The sequence below is a fragment of the Sorex fumeus genome, unplaced genomic scaffold (assembly GCF_029834395.1).
Source record: "Sorex fumeus unplaced genomic scaffold, SorFum_2.1 ptg000010l, whole genome shotgun sequence".
In the NCBI taxonomy this organism is placed as follows: domain Eukaryota; kingdom Metazoa; phylum Chordata; class Mammalia; order Eulipotyphla; family Soricidae; genus Sorex; species Sorex fumeus.
Genome location: NW_026606067.1, coordinates 34,151,048 through 34,169,994, shown reverse-complemented (window position 1 = coordinate 34,169,994; position 18,947 = coordinate 34,151,048). Strand labels below are relative to the sequence as shown.

Below are 18,947 nucleotides of genomic sequence, written 5' to 3'. Positions count from 1 at the left end.
CTGGGTTTGGAGGTTGCCGTGATCCACCCGAGTTGAAGGGGCTCTTTCTCCATTTGGAGCCCTGCCTCACATTTGGAATAGGCCCAGTGATATCAGGCAGAGGAAGCCTAACCTGGGATGGTGGAGAAGCATGCAGAAGGTCTGAAAACGTATTGATGTTAATGAGAATAAGCATTATAATATACTGTGTTAAATTATTTTAATCTATGTAAATTAGCCATCAGTCATTACAAATTGACTTTCATTGGTTTGTTTTCTGATAATTGCATTTGACATTCCTTGAAGTTTTCTTGTAGTAAGCACTATGCAATAAATTTTTATGTGCCTGATCAGTGAGGGAGGTTTAAGTGGGGACAGTGGTGGGAGGAGGTCATGGTGGTGTGGGGGGATTGTTATTAGAATATTGTGTGCCTGAAACAGCTGTGTTCTGAATGACTTTGTAAATTACAATGCTTTAGTAAACTTAATTTTTTTAAGCTTGTTCTGCTGATTGGTCAGAATAGGTGAATTTTGGATTTTTACCATCACAGGAAATCAACATTTATTCCTTAATAGAAGCAATTGTAGAAGTACACAAATGAACACAACCATCTTTCTAACTTTATTCTCAAATGTGCCTCAGATTTCTTCTCATTCAGGGGTAGAGGGGTGAACTGTAAAAGGTTTTGTCTAAAAGACAGTAGGGGCTCCACAAGATAACTTGTATTATTTTCACTGCAATGGCAGATCTTAATTTATAAGAAAGGGATATACCCTAACCCTTTACAACATGACTCATTTACCTATGGAGGAGGAAGCAAATCACTCCATTAATGTAAATCTGGTTATTTGATTTTTCTCTTACCAATGGAAAATCCACAGAAGTCATGCATTGCACATCTCACCAGTTCTCTGTTCTTATCCTGTGCCTCAAAAGAACAGCATGTGTCAGGTTGTGACAGCTCCCTTAGCCTGAATTCCAGAATGGAAAGACATTTGGAGACTCATATTCCAGACTGAGGAAAAATTCTGAAGCCAAACTACAGCCTGTAGTAGAGTCTCAAAAAGATATAAATGTTACCATAACAGATTGAAATTTGGAATTGTTTGTTATTGCAGCAAAAGCTGATTGCTGCACTCAATAAGCTTTTAGGAGCAAAACAAGAAACTGCAAGCACTGAGAAGGAAGTTGAATTGTACAACTCCTTGAACATAGTTGTCAGAAATTAAAACCTTCCCTTAATAGACTTTCTAAACAAAACATAGTCATCTGTGTCTGCAATTCCAAATATATTATAAATGGGCTCACACAGTAATAAGGTAGGTGATCAAAATGTACTTTAAGTAACTTAATAAAGATGCAACTTGGAAGATTTGCATTCTAAAAATCAGGATCCCTAGTTCTAAAGTCCAGTGTATGTCTGAGTGAATTTTTTTGGCAATCATTATGTGATGATATGGTTGAGGAAGTGCCTGTACATATACACACAGAGACAGAGATATATATACACACACAAACTCACTCACACAGACAAAATAATCAAAAATATCTCTTCCATTGCTCTGTTAGCGTCCAAAATCATCAACCCTGCCCTAGAAATACAAATCAAAATCATCTAGTAACTCTAGCATGCAAGACAGTGTTGACCACTAATATGCCTAAAACTCAAATATCAATTTGCAAATCACAGTTCTTTAATGAAAAAAATTGATATGGAATAAAAAGCTATAAATGCAGCAATCAAAAACACCAAAAAATATAAATAAAACTAATTGAAATTGTTAGCTCCATGTCAGCTAATCCACTTGCCCTAACCTACAGACTAAATATCTGAGGAGATGCAAACCAAGCCACTAAAATTCATTCAAGCCACTAAAATACACTAGTCTTCCAACTGAAAACTCTGGGTACTCTCAGGAGGGGGACAGGGGAGTCCCTGCCCTGCCAAAGCCCCATCAGCTACACCCACACCCCACAGCTGCCCCACACCAATACTAATCTCTGCATAGACACCAAGCCATGAAAATTCCAGGTATACCGGATTTCAGGCTGAGAATTCTGGGGTCTTTTCAGAGTGGGGCAGCAGCCGCCTCCTACCCATCCCCCATACTTCCAGAACCCTAGCAGCCACACCTATTAAGTATTTTGGGAAACCTGCATTAAAGTGCCAGGGAAAGCACAAACACATATTTATTGCTCATCTTGGAAGGACAACAACAATGAGCTTCCAAAACTATCTTTAATTAACATAATCTGGATTAATGAATATGGATACTGTCAATAGTCTCTTGGAAACATGTTTTTCTTTCGTACATTTTGTTCTCTCCAGTAAATTTGCTACCAAGGAAATATTCCTCCCCAAAAAACTCCTTTGCATCAATAAAGAAAGAATGAAGGGGAATGAAGAGGAATTATATAACAGATCCAGGGACCTTTTCTTATCACCCTGAAGCTTTGTTCTACTTGGCTTTCCATGTTTTCACCAAGATTTCTACTTACCTATCAAAATAGAAATTTCTCCCTCCCCAAAGAACCTGGTTCATTCCTCAGCTTCTTTGTGGCAGTTTCTGATGAAGGGTTTAGGAGGAAAAGTATCCCAGAGGGTATCTTCTAGACACTGCATGTATTTTAGGAGAAAGTTGTGAAGATATGCAGCCACCTGCCCAGGAAGAGAAACGGGAGTGATGTTAAACACATGTCCACACACAGAAAATGTCAGGTATCCACTAGGGTTTTCCATAGAAGGAGAACCAGTAGACTATATTCAGGGATCTAGGGGAGGACCTATCATGTGCTTACATATTATGGAGCCCAAGAAGCCCCACAATCAGCATCTGCAAACAGAAAAGTTTGAACTGAGAAAGTTGGTTGTGTGATTCAATCTAAGGTCAAAGACTGAGCAATAGCACAAAGGGGCTTGTGGTCTAAGCCCCCATGGGGGTCCAAAGCTCAAGGAGCAGGAGCACCAATGTTTGAGAATGGGAGATGACATCTCAGTTCAAGCAAAGAGTATGAACTCCTTCTTCTCTTCTGCCTTTCTGCCTCTTTAATACTGGATGGATCTGATGCCACCCACCATCTTTACTCTATCCACTAATTCAAATACTCATCTCTTATCTAGAGACCACCCTCAAAAATATACCCAGGGATCCTGTTACACCAGCGCTGCCCTCCCTTAGCCCAGTCTATCTGGTTTTCCACTCTATGGTCATTACCAGTGACACAGGGAATAGTTCCACCCTACCAGATCACCTGAGGATCTTTTTAGAATCCCAACATATAGGCCACACCTCAGGCCAATTAAATTGGCATTTCTAGGGTGAGAACCATGGATCCACGTTTCCAAAAGATCCTGGGTAATTCCAGCATGAGGCCAAGATGAAGAGCAAAGGTTTCTGAGATCAGAAAACTTACGCCACTGCCATAAAGCTTGCCATCAAGCCACATGTATTTATCACTGCTATGCCCTCCTCATTTCCAACACATGTGAGCTGTGGGATTCTCCTGCCCCTCCCCCCGACCCTTCTCCTTGACACCACCCTCACCCAGTGAGGTACACCAAAGCTGTTGATTTGCATGGGGTTGCTGGTCTCTGCTCGTCTGCCATGCTTGGCAACAGGCCCACCACTCACTATCATTTTACATATCCAGAATGAAGTAAATACGTGCATGATTCTACAGTTAACTTTGCATAGTGGCTAATGCACTATATTGTGTTTTTTTCATGAACATCATTGCATATATTGTCTGATTTTTTTTTTGCAACAGATCTGCTATACTTTCCAGATATCATTGTGGATTTGAGTATCTTCCAGACTGGAAGCTCTGAGAGGTGTGTGTGTGTGTGTGTGTGTGTGTGTGTGTGTGTGTGTGCGCGCGCGCACGCGCGCACATGCGTGCACACCACTTGTTGTAGTACTCAGTGCTCAGAGATCACTTCTGGTGTAGCTCAGGGGATTATACAGGGTGCCAGGAAGCCAACCTGGGTCAGTCTCAAGCACTACTCACTGTACTATCACTTTGGTCCCCAAGAACCACATTTAGCACTATGTGCTTAGTTCTATCCCTAGGATATAACAGAGGTTCCATAAGTGTTGGCTGAGTTCAAATTAAATAGTTGTGTATCTTAATGGCCCAATCGAGTTCAAGAGTTTGGATAACACAGTTGTTCTTGCCATCTTTCTAGTAGCACTGTAGCACTGTCCTCCCATTATTCATCGATTTGATTGATTGGACACCAGTAACGTCTCTATTGCGAGACTTGTTGTTACTGTTTTCGGCATATCAAATATGCCACGGGGAGCTTGCCAGGCTCTGCTGTGCAAGCAAGATATTCTCAGTAGCTTGCCAGGCTCTCCAAGAGGAGCGAAGGAGTTGAACCCAGGTCAGCTGCACTTCAGGCAAACACCCTACCCGCTGTGCTATGGCTCCAGTCCAATATGTATTATTTGTGCCTAAATATAGCACTTCAAGGTACCTGATATCGTTCCCCATTTGGTCTATTCTATTTCTTTAGCATTCTCTAAAACTTTTGGTCTGTCATTGAGTTCTTCATATTCTGAATAGGCTATTTCTTTTACAGCATTAATTTCTACCCGCTTCTTGTCAACTTTCCTTCTAAACTCACTAATTTTATTGTGGCTTTGCCGTAATTCTCTGATTATCTTTTCTGAGCTTTATCACCTTGAGCTGCTCTTCATATCTTTCTGGTATGCATGTGATTGTCTTCCTCACAAACCTGTAACTCTTAAAACTAAAGTGCTCTGATTTGGTGTGTGCTCATATCAGAGGCATTAGGTTTGATTCCCAGCACCACAAAAAAAAAAAGCGCTAAATAAAATTAAAAGCTGCCATTTTGCTTGTTTTTTTTTTAATAATGCTGATATATTGAGTGGCATAGATATCCATGACTGTGGTGACATATAAGACCTTGTCAAGAATTAAAAAACAGCATGCAGCAACACTGTCAAATCTAGAAGTAAATTACACCAGGAGGAACATTACCCAACCCTTGTGAGATAAACTGATACATTTCACCTAATACTTCTAGCTAGCTAATGTTTGCAAAGCCTTTAGGAGCAGACAAGTGTTACATTAAGTGCTAAGTGGTATTAATTATTAATATTGATAATTGCATGAGTTGATACTTATTATAAATGTAAATGTACTTGGTTGTGCGGTATAGTACTTAAAACCATTGCTCAGCTGAACTTTCCAAATGTATTCTAGAATTATATAAAGCCTCTGGTTTCTAAGGAAAGTAGCTTAATGAAATATTTGAATTTTTTCTAACTTCACAAAACTTCAGGAATAATTTGATACTATATCATCAACTCTATTGTACATATAAAGTATTTAGTGACTATTTTACACCTTCTTTAAATCCTGAGACAAAATTATAGATAATCTACCTATATGTAACATATTTTAGCACTTACAATGCTGAGCACTCAGCCAAGAGCAATGAAGTTACCAGGTGACTGCAGTATATGAAGAATCCTTGTAGATGATTGGTTCCCAGAGGTGGACTGTGGCAGGTATGCTATATGAGCATTAGACAACATGGGTACAATAGTCATGGAAATCTGGGGTTTCTGAAATAAATAACAACTTCTCCAAAGTGTTAATCTTCCGTTAACATGCTCGATAGTAACATTCCTAGAAAATTCAGTGTGCTTAACTATTTTTCAAATACCTTGCCTTTATATATAAAACAAAGTTATGTCTTAAGTTCTGATCATGGTGACCAAAATTTTTATCTAGAAGACTGTCTGGTAATATACTTGAGAGTTCTAAGGCTTGCGTACCAAATTTCTGGAGCACTCCCACCGATCCCAATTTTTAAAAACTATAATAAATGTTAAAAATATGTTTCATGGGGCTAGAGAGATAGCACAGCGGGTAGGGCGTTTGCCTTGCACGCAGCCGACCCAGGTTCGATTCCCAGCATCCCATATGGTCCCCTGAGCACCGCCAGGAGTGATTACTGAGTGTAGAGCCAGGAGTGACCCCTGAGCATCGCCGGGTGTGACCCAAAAAGCAAAAAAAAAAATGTTTCATGTCATTTAAAAACATTTTTTAAAACCTGGAGAGTGACACTGCCCTTTTTCAACTAACACATATCTAATCTTACTTCCTTGTATAAAAGGAGGAGATTGTGTTTCCCAATCCACTTCCCGCCAAAGAATCACAGACTAAGTCATAGCACAGCAGGGCAAGAAAACACATATTGTTTGTACAGATGAGCATTCGCCATGTGCCAGGCAATGTCTTAAGATCCTTTTAGACCTATGGTCCTTTGAGCTTCTCATGAACCCTAGACAGAAGGCTCGACTACCACACACACACACACACACACACACACACACACACACACACACACCCCACACAGTACAATTAAATCCGAGGCAAAAGAAGTGAAATAACTACCCAAGATCAAAGAGTAGTAAGTGCTGAGTCCTAGTGCACACCATCCTCTTTTGAATGACCTTGTTTAGGACTGGAGAAAACAAAGTTTTCTTTATTATTAGCACACAGAGTAGTAACAGCTCCATTCACTGACCATGTCATCTTTGGTTCCCATTTGATCTTATTTCCTTATTTGTTTTTTTTTTCTCTTGCAGGCATACATGTACGAAAGGAGGCTGCTTTGGGTCCCCCTGGACTATTCCTAAGAAGGAGATCACTGCTCACTAGATGAGACGTAGGGGCATCTATTAAGGCTTTCATATCCCTCTGCAACAGTTCACCATCACAGTAACCACAGACCACTCAGGATGAGTGGCTTCCTCGCCTCCCTGGACCCCCGGAGGGTGCAGTGGGGGGCTGCCTGGTATGCCATGCACTCTAGAATCCTGCGCACCAAACCAGTGGAGTCCATGCTGGAGGGAACTGGGACCACCACGGCACATGGCACCAAACTCGCCCAGGTGCTCACCACTGTGGATCTCATCTCACTTGGTGTTGGCAGCTGTGTGGGCACAGGGATGTACGTGGTGTCTGGCCTGGTGGCCAAGGAAATGGCAGGACCAGGTGTCATTGTGTCCTTCATCATTGCAGCTGTGGCCTCCATATTATCAGGTAAGAGTCTTGGGACAGGGAAAAGGTTGTGACAAGACTTGCCGGCCAGTTGCTGTTCACTCCACTCTTCTAAACGGTTCTTGCAGTCAGATGATGAAGTTGTTGTGACAGATTATCTATGCTCTCTTCTCATTTTGATCAACAGAGACGTCTGAGCAGCTTTGGCTCAATAACTTTCCTTTTCTTTGTATTTTTTAGAACAATTCATTATTCTGAAACTCAGACATCTTCCCACTTCTCGTTCCTTGTCATATTCTAGTGACTTTTGAAAATTAAAACTGCCCATTTCAGCGGAAGACAAAGTCACTCCCTTTCTGGGAAGGTGGATGCTGCTGACACATAAATAATAAATAATGGCTAACTGAATAGCAAAATAGTAAGTATCTAGTAGTAAACCAAGCTAGGGAATTGGGAGAATCACAAAACACTAACTGGTACAGCACTTGGAAAGATTGATAATGACAAAGATTGACAGTGGTAGCTCAGCTCACGCCAACTCCTCTTGAAAATCTTAAAACTCAAGTGTGTGCTTGTTCAAATGAGGTATCAGAACTTATATGTTGACAATGTATTAAATGTCTCTCATATTTCCTTTTCTTCTTCCGCCACTTGAGTTGTGAACTTAATTTTCTTCTCAGAACTTGGAGAATAGGTAAATAACAACATTAAAAAGAAGGAAAATGAAATATTTCTACCACTTGATTATATTGCAAAAGCATGAGACTTTGCTGGGTTTTGGAACAACTCCTATACTGGTAATGAATGTCATGGTCTCAAATGTTTCAGGAGTTAGTTATAAAATATAAGTTCAATACATGAAAGCATACTATGACAAGAAAAGCTTCAAACTAATATCATATATCTAGATTCAATATTCTTCAATCCCCAAAGATACTGTGTACAATATAACCAAAAAGTGCAATGATCTATATCAGAAATCTTTTACTTTTTAGAAGTATTTTTATTTTGATAAAAATATCTCCAGGATTTATCTCCTGTCATGGTTTACATTCCTGTTGATTTTTACCAATTCCTCTTTTTCCTAAAGTCATCCTCTAATATTTATGAAAAGACTGACAAATGAGATTTCTGCATGATTTTTCCATATCGATGAAAATAAATTATCCTCATGCATGAATTCTGCAGATATTTAAAATTCCATCAATCTGATTAAAATCATTTTCCAACTCGTTTTGCAAAGAAATTTGGGAAAGGTGCCAAACTGCTGCCAACAAATTTTATGGGTCTAAAAGGGTTACCAGGTAGAATGGAGTAGCAAGAACAAAAGGCTGACCATATCTCACAAAGAGAAGAGAGCAAATGACTAACAGTTCATTTAATGCTCTGCCCAGTCTCTTCTAGAATCTATCCTAATATAACCTGGTCTTCTAAATCAAGCTGTTTCCTGTGAATGAATCACTCGATTCTTATCCTTCATGGTCCTACCTTACATTTAAAAACCAGAGCAAGGCCTGTCACTTTTGTGAATCTGCACCTCCCACATCACTAGTGATCACTGGTTAACCCATACTTATATGCTGCTCAGCTGCAGGGCTCAAGATTTTCCAACCAATGTTGTGCCAACCCCACTTATGCCAAGACCCTAATTGTACAATCTTTATTCAATAATGAAAACTTGGCATTCAATAATGTCATATTTTTTTAATTTTTATCTTGTATTTATCTCAGCTATTCTTGGGTGTTAATCTCCTATTTTGTTACTTTATATTCATATTTAAATGGACTGTGATGGGAATGCTTGTACCAGGGGTATCAGCCAATTCAAATAGGCAGAAACACCATGAGGTACAGTTGTAGACTTACAAATTTTTGTGCTTGGGTTTCAGTTATACAATGATTGAGTACCCATCCCTCCACCAGTTCCCATTCTTCACCACCAATGATCCAAGTAGCCCTCCCACCGCCCCAGTCCCCCCATTCCACCCACCCCCTTTTGTGGCAGGGCATTCCCTTTTGTTCTCTCTCTCCTTTTGGGTGCTATGGTTTGCAAAAAAGGCGTTGAGTGTTAATCATATTCGGTCTATGGTCTACTTTTAGCATGCATCTCCCATCCTGGAGAATCCTTCCAACACCCTTTATTTGGTGCTCCCTTCTCTATCTGAGCTGCCTTTTCCCCTAGCATATGTGGCTGGCCTCCAAGCAATGGAGTAAAACTCCTGGTACTTATCTCAGCTATTCTTGGGTATTAGTCTCCTATTTTGTTACTTTATATTCATATTTAAGTGGACTGTGATGGGAATGCTTGTACCGGGGTATCAGCCAATTCAAAAAAGCAGAAAAAACTCAGAAAGATGACTTAAATACAAAAATAAGAAATAAAACAAATCTGGGGGTCATAAAGACAATATAATGTGTAAGGTTTGATCCCTAGCATCTCATATGGTTTCCCAAGCACAACCAGGAGCGTTTCCTGAGCCAAGAGCCAGAAATAACCCTTGAGCATCACCATGTCTGGCTCAAAAAAAAACAAAACCAAAAGAAGAAGAAGAAAAATTTGTGTTTCAAATCAAAGTTTGTTTTCAGAGTAGTTGTCAAACATTTACCAGGTACACTGCAGCCCTTGGTAGAATAGAGTATCGTCACCCTGCTACCAGAAAAAATCAAGACATATCCTCACACCTGGTCAGATCCATATTGTCTTTCTACTCTATCTCCCCACTGAGAGAGTCCTCAGCCACATCCAGCCCCGATGTTATTTGTGCTGAAGTTAATATATAATGGAACAAATTTCTTCAACAAGTCCTTTCACTCTGTGACCCTTTGTCACTAGGTTTTAACAAAGTTCCCCTTCACCATTTTCTCCCCACTTTCAGATTATCGTCCCCATATTACTCCACCTTTGGTCTGTGTCACAGTCATAATACTTCTTTCTGTCATCAGAAGTTTTGATCTATGGTCTTTTGTCCCTATGACCTTAACTGAAGTCTAGTTTAAGCTGGCACCACTCCCAGCAGGCCAACCTTGGGATGCTTAAATTCTCACACTCTTCACAAGTCCTCTCTCCCTAGGCCACATTCTAGTTCTTCCATTATCACATAAAGTTCCATCATTGCCTCACTACAAACTTTGGAAAGTAATGACCCCATTTTTTTTTGCTTTTTGGGTCACACCCGGTGTTGCTCAGGGGTTACTCCTGGCTCATGCACTCAGGATCACTCCTAGCAGTGTTCGGGGGACCATATGGGATGCTGGGAATTGAACCTGGTTGGCCATGTTGGCTGTGTGCAAGGCAAACGCCCTACCCGCTGTGCTATCGCTCCAGCCCCAAACCCCATTTTTTTATTTATTTATTTTTATTAGTGAGACACCATGAGGTACAGTTGTAGACTTACAAATTGTTGTGCTTGGGTTTCAATTATACAATGATCAAATACCCATCCCTCCACCAGTGCCCATTTCCCACCACCACAGATCCCAGTATCCCTCCCATCCCCCATCCCACCCTGCCTCTGTGGCAGGGCATTCTCTTTTGTTCTCTCTCTCAGAACGACCCCATTTTTGATCCCATCTGCCACTACAAGGTATGATCTCTGGTGCTGAAACTACGTTTATACAAGCACCATAACACAAGTCAATGACTTCTGGCAACCATAACAACAGCTAATAGGAAGAGAGAAAGTGCTTTTTATTAAGAGCCAGAACCTCACCTCTGCTATATCCATAAGCTTCAAGAAGAGAAAAAAAATATGTTAAGACCAACACTACTTGACCAGAAACTTTGAGGGTTTTTCAGGGGGCTTTCAAGTATTTTCAGCTACATGGTCCAGAAGAGTGGGCCCAGCCATGTGGTGCTACTCAGACCCTATGATCATAGGAGCTGCAGAACTGAAGCAGCACCAAGGGGCCAGGTACTACTAGAAATCTAACTAGGACTGTCGTGCATGCACGGTACTTTGCCTCAGTCCTTTGAGAAATCTACCGGGACACCAATCTGCAGATTTTTTAGAGATTTTCTAATCCTTACACATCATCCCCTCTCCATGCAAACCATCCTACGAGATTAAATAAGTATATTATAGAGGAAAAAACACTTTCTCCACACTTTGACAAAACCCAAACTTAGAGAAATGTCCCAACTCCCCTCCAAGTCCTGTTCCAGCATTTAAATTACCCAAAACCCTCTCAGAGGTAAAGAGAAATTTAGCAGAGGAAGTAGCTTGTGCCATAATCATAATCCTTTGCCCAAAAAAAAATCTTACCTACTCCTTAACAGCTCAGCAGACTAAAACCAGACCCACGTGTATACCAAGCCTAAAAAATCATTTTTTAAAATGCAAAATTAAACACATCAGGTGAGGAACATTGACTTTCTTTCCAGCTTTCATTTACAACGTTATTAAGAGATTGTGGCATTCACGGATGGTTTATAGAAGATCTCTAATTCAATTGGTTTGGGAGAGAACACAAAGCAAATAGCCACCATGTCAGTGGCCTCTGGCGTTCCAAGCCCAAAAAACTTCTCTTAATGAATTGGGGGATGATTACAAGTATGACTTTTTTGTCTAAATTTTCTTCCACTTCTCTTGAATATTATTTTTATTTAACCTCCAACAGAATGTTAGTCTGAAATACCCCATAAATTCAATAATGTTTCAGGCCTATATCACGTATAGATTAAATGGCATTATGCTTACCTAACATATCTTCTACATAATACCATTAATTGTCATCATAAGAAATAATTGTCCTACACATAATAAGATATCGTATGTATATATGTATTGAGTATCCACCACGTGTCAATATTGAGTAGCTATGTCAATAGTTGTAATAATAGTAACTGTAGCAACAATGGTTCTCACATATTAAGTACTTGTTGGGCATCAAAAGAGTTGTAAGGACTGTCTTACTTAGTCCTCTAACAACTCTGTGTGATGAATATATTTATTATCCTCATATCACAGATGAGAAAACAGAGGTGTCTGAAAAAATTGATGTGGCTTAATTAATGCTCAAACTCAAGAGATGACAAAACAAGGAGAATAATGAAAGCATTTGTCTCCAGGCATCTCTTTTAAAAAACATAGGCACCACCCCCAGCACTACTTGAGTAGTAGTGCTACTACTGCTCAGCCAGCAGCACTGAGTGTCGGATGGGAGCCGAGTGCAGTTTGCAATGCCGAGGATCCAGCTCAGGGATTCACTCATGCTAGCCAAGTACTCTTGCCACTTGAGCTGTCTCCCCAGGCCCCAGATTGACTTTGTTCATTACTTTGAAATCCTGTTAGCTTACCTTTAGTTGTATACAAAAGAAAAAGAAAAATGAGAGAGCATTTCACTTCTCTCGTATGTAAAAGAAACCTGAAGAGAAGCTGCTGCTGTTGTTATTCTACAGTAATGGAACCTGGTGCCCATGATACTGTGACATCTTTTTGTCTACCATCCTGGCTTCCAGCCTCAAGGTGATTTCAAGATCCAAGATGACTGCTGGATCTCTAATCAGCACATCTGAGTTCCAGCGCGCAAAAAGAACAGCAATTAGAGGTGGATCATATCTAACCTTTCTTCCCCCTTTAAAAATTTTTTTAAAAAAAAGGGCTGGAATAAGAGCACCGCGGGTCGGGCATTTGCCTTGCCCATGGCCGACCCGGGTTCAATTCCCAGCATCCCATATGGTCCCCTGAGCACGGCCAGGAGTGATTCCTGAGTGCATGAACCAGGAGTAACCCCTGTGCATCGCTGGGTGTGACCCAAAAAGCAAAAATAAATAAATAAGGTAAAGGTAAAGGTAAAGGTAAAAGCCCTCCCGTTGATCGTCGATTTGCTGGAGGGGGCCCAGTAATGTCTCCATTGGAGACTTTGTTGTTACTGTGTTTGGCATATCGAATACTCTCGGTAGCTTGCCGGGCTCTCCGAGAGGGGCGGAGGAATTGAACTCAGGTCGGCCATGTTGGCCGCTTGTAAGGCGAACGCCCTACATAAAAAAAAATTTTTTAAATAAAATTAAAAATTAAATTAAATGTGGCAAGACTAAAACTAAAAATTAAAAAAATTAAAGTTTTTCTCATGGGATCAAGGGGTGATTCAGTGACTGGACCCCTGTTTTGCAGACATAAAGCCATGAGTTCAATTCCAAGAATCACCCCCATGCACAGTGCAAGCCAACAGCACTGCCACCTGAGGTCCCTCACACCACAACAGAGTGTACAGTTCCCAGTGCACTGCAATCTAAAGTTTGCGAGGAATACAAGTAAAAACAAAAAGTAGTGTAAGTTCTCCAGTCAAATACGTGACCCCCAGCCCCAGTAAGCAAAATCAAGTGTGTCTGCCCCAAGTAATCGCAACAACAGCTGCAGAAAAAGGAGGGAAATAAAAATGGGAGAGGAGCAGAACATTTTTTAAAAGCAGCTTTCCCTAAGCCCTTTTCTATAATTTTCATTTACAGTGCTAAAACCTGGACTGAGATTAAGAAACATAGATCTCTAAGTATGACTGATAAACCCAGCATTATTGAGGTTCAATGGGTGGAAAGCAAAATTTCAACAATTCTATGGACACTCCCCTCGCCCTCAATAAATTTAGAGAGTTGTGGGGCTCACCTGCTAGTCTTTCCTACTAGGCATTCCACTTATTTCTTCGACTTTACTTCATAATCCAACAGATGCCACTGGGTCAGCAAGGCAGAGTTATACGCGCAGTTACTTAAAAGAAAGTTTAGGCTAAACAAGCCACCACGCCACCAAGTCATCACAGGTAGAAGGGTCTCCAAGCTGAAAACATTGTAGCCTTCTTAGAATGAGGGCGAGAATCCCCTCCCCTCTGGATAGACCCAGCAGTGCCATATCTGATCTCCTCTGCCATGTAAATGGCCCAGCACCAAAGCTCCTGGAGTCCAAGGTCACATATGTAACTATGCAACATCTCCTCCAATTTTCACAGTACTGACAACTCAGTAGAAGCACAGAAAATTTTATGGGAAAGTTGCATAGAAACCCAGAAAGCTCAATGAACTAGAAATAATAACACAGAAGGTTCAGCAGCTCAGTACATCCTCAGACAATGACTTTATTTGTTTTTAATTTTTTAAATATTATTTTCATAAAGTTGTTCACAATAATTGTTTACCTTCAACATTTCAACACCAATCCCACCACCATTATTTAAAAATTTACCACCACCAGGGGTATGGTGCCGCCAGCAGGTCAATCTGTACCTGTGAGGTGAGTGCATCAGCAGCCTGATGGTGCCTTCAGACTTCCAGATACCCCAAAATTGCTGCTGTGCCTTTGGCCAGACCCCAAAAACTTGGGGCAAAGTTTACCAAGAAAGTAAACGGCCATAAAACAGCATGGTACTGGAACAAAGGCAGAACTGCAGACCAATGGAACAGGGTTGAATACACTGACATCTCTCCTCAATCATATGCTAATCTAATCTTTGATAAAGGTGCAAGTAATGTGAAGTGGAGTAAGGAAAGCCTCTTTAATAAATTGTGTTGGCATCACTGGACGGCTACATGCAAAAAAATAGGCTCAGAACTCTGCCTAACACCATGTACAAAAGTAAGATCAAAATGGATTAAAGACCTCAACATCAGACCAGAAACCATAAGGTACATTGAAGATAAAGTTGGCAAAACCCTCCATGACATTGAAGCTAATGGTATCTTCAAAGATGCCACGCCACTGGCCGAGCAAGTGAAAACAGAGATAGATAAATGGGACTATCTTAAACTAAGAAGCTTCTGCACCTCCAAAGAAACAGTGACCAAAATACAAAGACAGTCTACAGAATGGGAAAGGATATTCACCGAATACACATCTGACAAGGGGTTGATATCCAGGATATACAAAATACTGGTTAAACTCCACAAGAAGAAAACATCCAACCCCATCCAAAAATGGGGCAATGAAATGAACAGAAACTTTCTCAAAGAAGAAATCCGAATGGCAAAAAAGCACATGAGAAAATGCTCTACATCATTAATCATCAGGGAGATGCAGATCAAAACCACAATGAGATACCATCTCACACCTCAGAGACTGGCCCACATTCAAAAGAACAAAAGCAACCGATGCTGGCGTGGATGTGGCAAGAAAGGGACACTCCTTCACTGTTGGTGGGAATGTCCACTGGTTCAGCCCTTCTGGAAAACAGTATGGACGATTCTCAAAAAATTAGAAATTGAGCTCCCATTTGACCCAGCAATACCACTCCTGGGAATATATCCCAGAGAGGCAAAAATGTGTAGTCGAAGTGACATCTGCACTTGTTTGTTCATTGCAGCACTCTTTACAATAGCCAGAAACTGGAAGAAACCTGAATGCCCAAGAACAGGTAAAGGTAAAAAAGGTAAAGGCCCTCCCGTTGATCGTCGATTTGCTCGAGCGGGCCCAGTAACGTCTCCATTGGAGACTTTGTTGTTACTGTGTTTGGCATATCGAATACTCTCGGTAGCTTGCCGGACTCTCCGAGAGGGGCGGAGGAATCGAACTCGGGTCGGCCATGTTGGCCGCTTGTAAGGCGAACGCCCTACCCGCTGTGCTATCGCTCCAGCCCAAAGTAAAGAAGCAAATGCCCCACGCGTGGGGCCCAAGAACAGATGACTGGTTAAAGAAACTTTGGTACATCTACACAATGGAGTACTATGTAGCTCTTAGAAAAGATGAAGTCATGAAATTTACATACAAGTGGTACAATATGGAAAGTATCATGCTAAGCGAAATGAGTCAGAAAGAGAGGGATAGACATAGAAAGATTGCATTCATCTGGGGGATATAAAGTAACAAAGTATGAGATTAATACCCAAGAATAGCTGAGATCAGCACCAGGAGGATTACTCCATAACTTAGAGGCCAGCCGGGTATCCTAGAGGAAAGGGCTATTCAGATAGAGAAGGGAGCACCAAATAAAGGATGTTTGGAGGATCCTCCCAGGAGGGGAGATGCATGTCGAAAGTAGACTATGGACTGAACATGTTTGCCACTCAATGCCTCTTTTGCAGACCACAACACCCAAAAGGAGAGAGAGAACACAGGGGATTGCCCTGCCACAGAGACGGGGGGATGGGGGGATGGGGGTGGGAGGGATATTATCCATGGTGGTGGAAAATGGGCACTGGTGGAGGGATGGGTATCTGATCATTGTATAATTGAAACCAAAGCACAAAAAATTGTAAATCTACAACTTTAAAAAAAATAAAATAAAATAAAGGGGGAAAAAAAAAAAAAAAAAGAAAGTAAACGGCCAAAAGTTAGGTATGTGGGAAACACACCCACAAACCACCTCCGGCTCAGCTATATAATTGGTGGCATGGCCTCTCTGGTTCCTGATTGAACTGCCTAATGGCCATGATCCCAGAGACTCAGAAACAAATCTCGAAATGCAGCGACTTTTGGCAGAAATGTGTCCGGACCCCGCAGTAGGTTACTGTCACCAGGCCACCCCACGGGGGAAAGGGTGTTGTCCCTCCACCTGCTTCCCCTTGGTGGCTCAGTGGCTGTCATCCTCCAAGGCCATTGGACAGTCAGGTCTGGGCTCACAGTGATGAAACTTGTTGGGCCTTACAGGATGGGGGTGGAGCCGGTCCTGGTCTCCCCGTCCCAACGAGACCCCAAGTCATCGCCCACAAACAGCCTCTCTGGCTTCTGATCAAGCTGCTCAACGGCCATGATGCCAGAGTCTCAGGAGCAAATCTCGAAACCCAGTGGCTTTTGGCAGAAATCCCTCCAGATTTAAGTGTTAAAATTTCGGAATTTCAAAATCACATGCTCCTACTGCAGCCACGCGACATCATATGTTATTCATAACCAGCAATAGAACACAAATTGTCTACTGTTGCCTTTTCAGCAGATCTGAGTGTTGGAGTAAAATCTCAAATAATAATGGTGGGTCTGGTGTCGAAATATTGAATGTGATCAAAGTAGAGAGAGAGTAATGTGGAAATCATCTGCCCCACAGGTAGGGGAAGGGTGTGGGATAGAGGTATACTGGGGTTGTTGGGGGTGGAGAATGGGCACCGTTGAAGGTACGGGTGTTTCATTGTATGACCGAGACTTAGACCCGAAGTCTTTGTAACTGCTCTGACGGTGATTCACTTAATCACTTAACTTCCCATTAGTCGTCGATTTGCTCGAGCGGGCGCCAGTAACGTCTCCATTTGTCCCTGTCCCGTGCTAGTGTAGCCCAATGGCATCTGTTCGCTCTGGGAACATGAAGAGCCTCAAACTGATTGTTCATGATCTTGACGAAGAAGTCTGACCATCTGGTAGGTGGGCGGCCACGAGGTCTTTTGACATCCCGTGGAATCCAGTCAATAACAGCTCTAGTCCAGCGGTCATCTTTAAATCTCATTACGTGACCAGCCCATCTGATTTTTGACACCTTGGCAAATGAGACAGCGTCCCTGATTCTTGATCGTCGACGGATGTCGGAACTCCGGATATTTCTCTCATTTGAGTGAAACGTGATATTCCAAGCATAGCTCTTTCTGTTCTTCTTTGGGAGACCTGAATAGCGTTCTCATCCTGTTTGCGTAGGGCCCAGGTCTCTGAGGCATGCAGGAAGAACAGTGGAATCAAAGAGATGTGCCCGGAGCCGGAGGTTCTTCGTCCTCTTAGCTATTTCTTCAACGTTCTTGAAGGCGTTCTAAGCCGCTCTCTTTCTCCTGCGCAGCTCGGGTGCCAGGTCATTCATCATGTTGACTTCTCGACCTAGGTACACATAGCTGTTGCATTCAGAGATGGTCGTTCCATTGAGAGCGAATGGGGCATCAGGAACAAGGCTGTTTCTCATAAACATTGTCTTCGTAAGATTCAGCTGCAGTCCTACCTTTCCACACTCACAGTCAAAGTCGGCCAGCATTTGTGCCGCTTGGCTGATGTTTGGTGATTCAATAAATAAAATTATAAATAAATAAATAAATAAATAAAATTATAAATAAATAAATAAAATTATAAATAAATAAATAAATTTACCACCGCCACCACCCAAGCCTGCCCCATAGGAAGGTGCTAAATAATTTATTTTGTATTATTTGTTATGAATAGTATGAGATGTTGTGCAGCCACAAAAGCAGTGTCACACTCCTAGGATTCTAAAAGTTTTTAAATATTTGGGGTCTAGAGGCATCTTGGTGGCATGATGAGATTCTTCTGAGATTCAGTTGTGATTCTCTGAGTCATGGACTTTTAATGCCTTTAAATGGCACCCAGAGGCAGTTCGTGGGCATGACTGCCAGGGAAACGGAAGGGCGGGGAGATGGGGGAGGTCGCCCCTCCTGACTTACTGAAGCCTGGAGTTTTCAGTCCCTAGTCCCACATACCTGTGTTTTTCAGTGGATTCATTGTCATGTGAGGGGCGGGGGGCTCAGGATGAGCCTGTGAAGGTCAACTGTGAGTGTTACGGTTCTAGAGGTTTGCAGCTGGGTTGGTTGGGGGACACACCTGCCCCCTCCTAGGTGCCCCAGTGAGATCAGCCTGGTGTGGGTAAGGGAGATATCTCTGTGGCGTATTGCTCTCTTCAGGAATTCATTTGTAAGTCTTTGAATCATGGTTGTTATTGCGCTTAAGTGGCCTGATTTTGATCTCTTTCAAGATTTATTTATGGGTCTCTGAAACAAGGCCGATAAATGAGGTTGTATAGCTGAGTCAGAGGTGGGTTGTGGGCACAACTCCCACATACCCAGCTTTTGACCATTTAATTTCTCAGGGAACTTGGTCCCAAGTTGTTGGGGTCTGGCCAAAGGCACAGCAGAAATTTTGGGTATCAAGAAGCCTCAAGTCACCATCAGGCTGCTGATGCACTCGCCCTGCTGGGCAGTACCATACCCCCTTCAGACAATTACTTTAGTAACACCAATTGTGATATAACAATTACCATAAAATGACATTTATGCCTCTATTTTATGATAATTCCATTTTCTATT

General features: G+C 41.8%; 1 protein-coding gene across 2 annotated transcripts in view; it reads left to right on the top strand.

Moving 5' to 3' along the window:
• SLC7A14 (solute carrier family 7 member 14) overlaps positions 1 to 18,947 on the top strand; it is a 139,800-nt gene that overhangs the window by 71,575 nt on the left and 49,278 nt on the right. For both annotated transcript variants that reach the window (XM_056110619.1, XM_056110620.1), the window contains exon 2: positions 6,604 to 7,060. In XM_056110619.1, coding sequence (XP_055966594.1) covers positions 6,757 to 7,060 — 304 coding nt within the window. In that variant the 5' untranslated portion in view covers positions 6,604 to 6,756. The remainder of the gene's footprint in view (positions 1 to 6,603; positions 7,061 to 18,947) is intronic.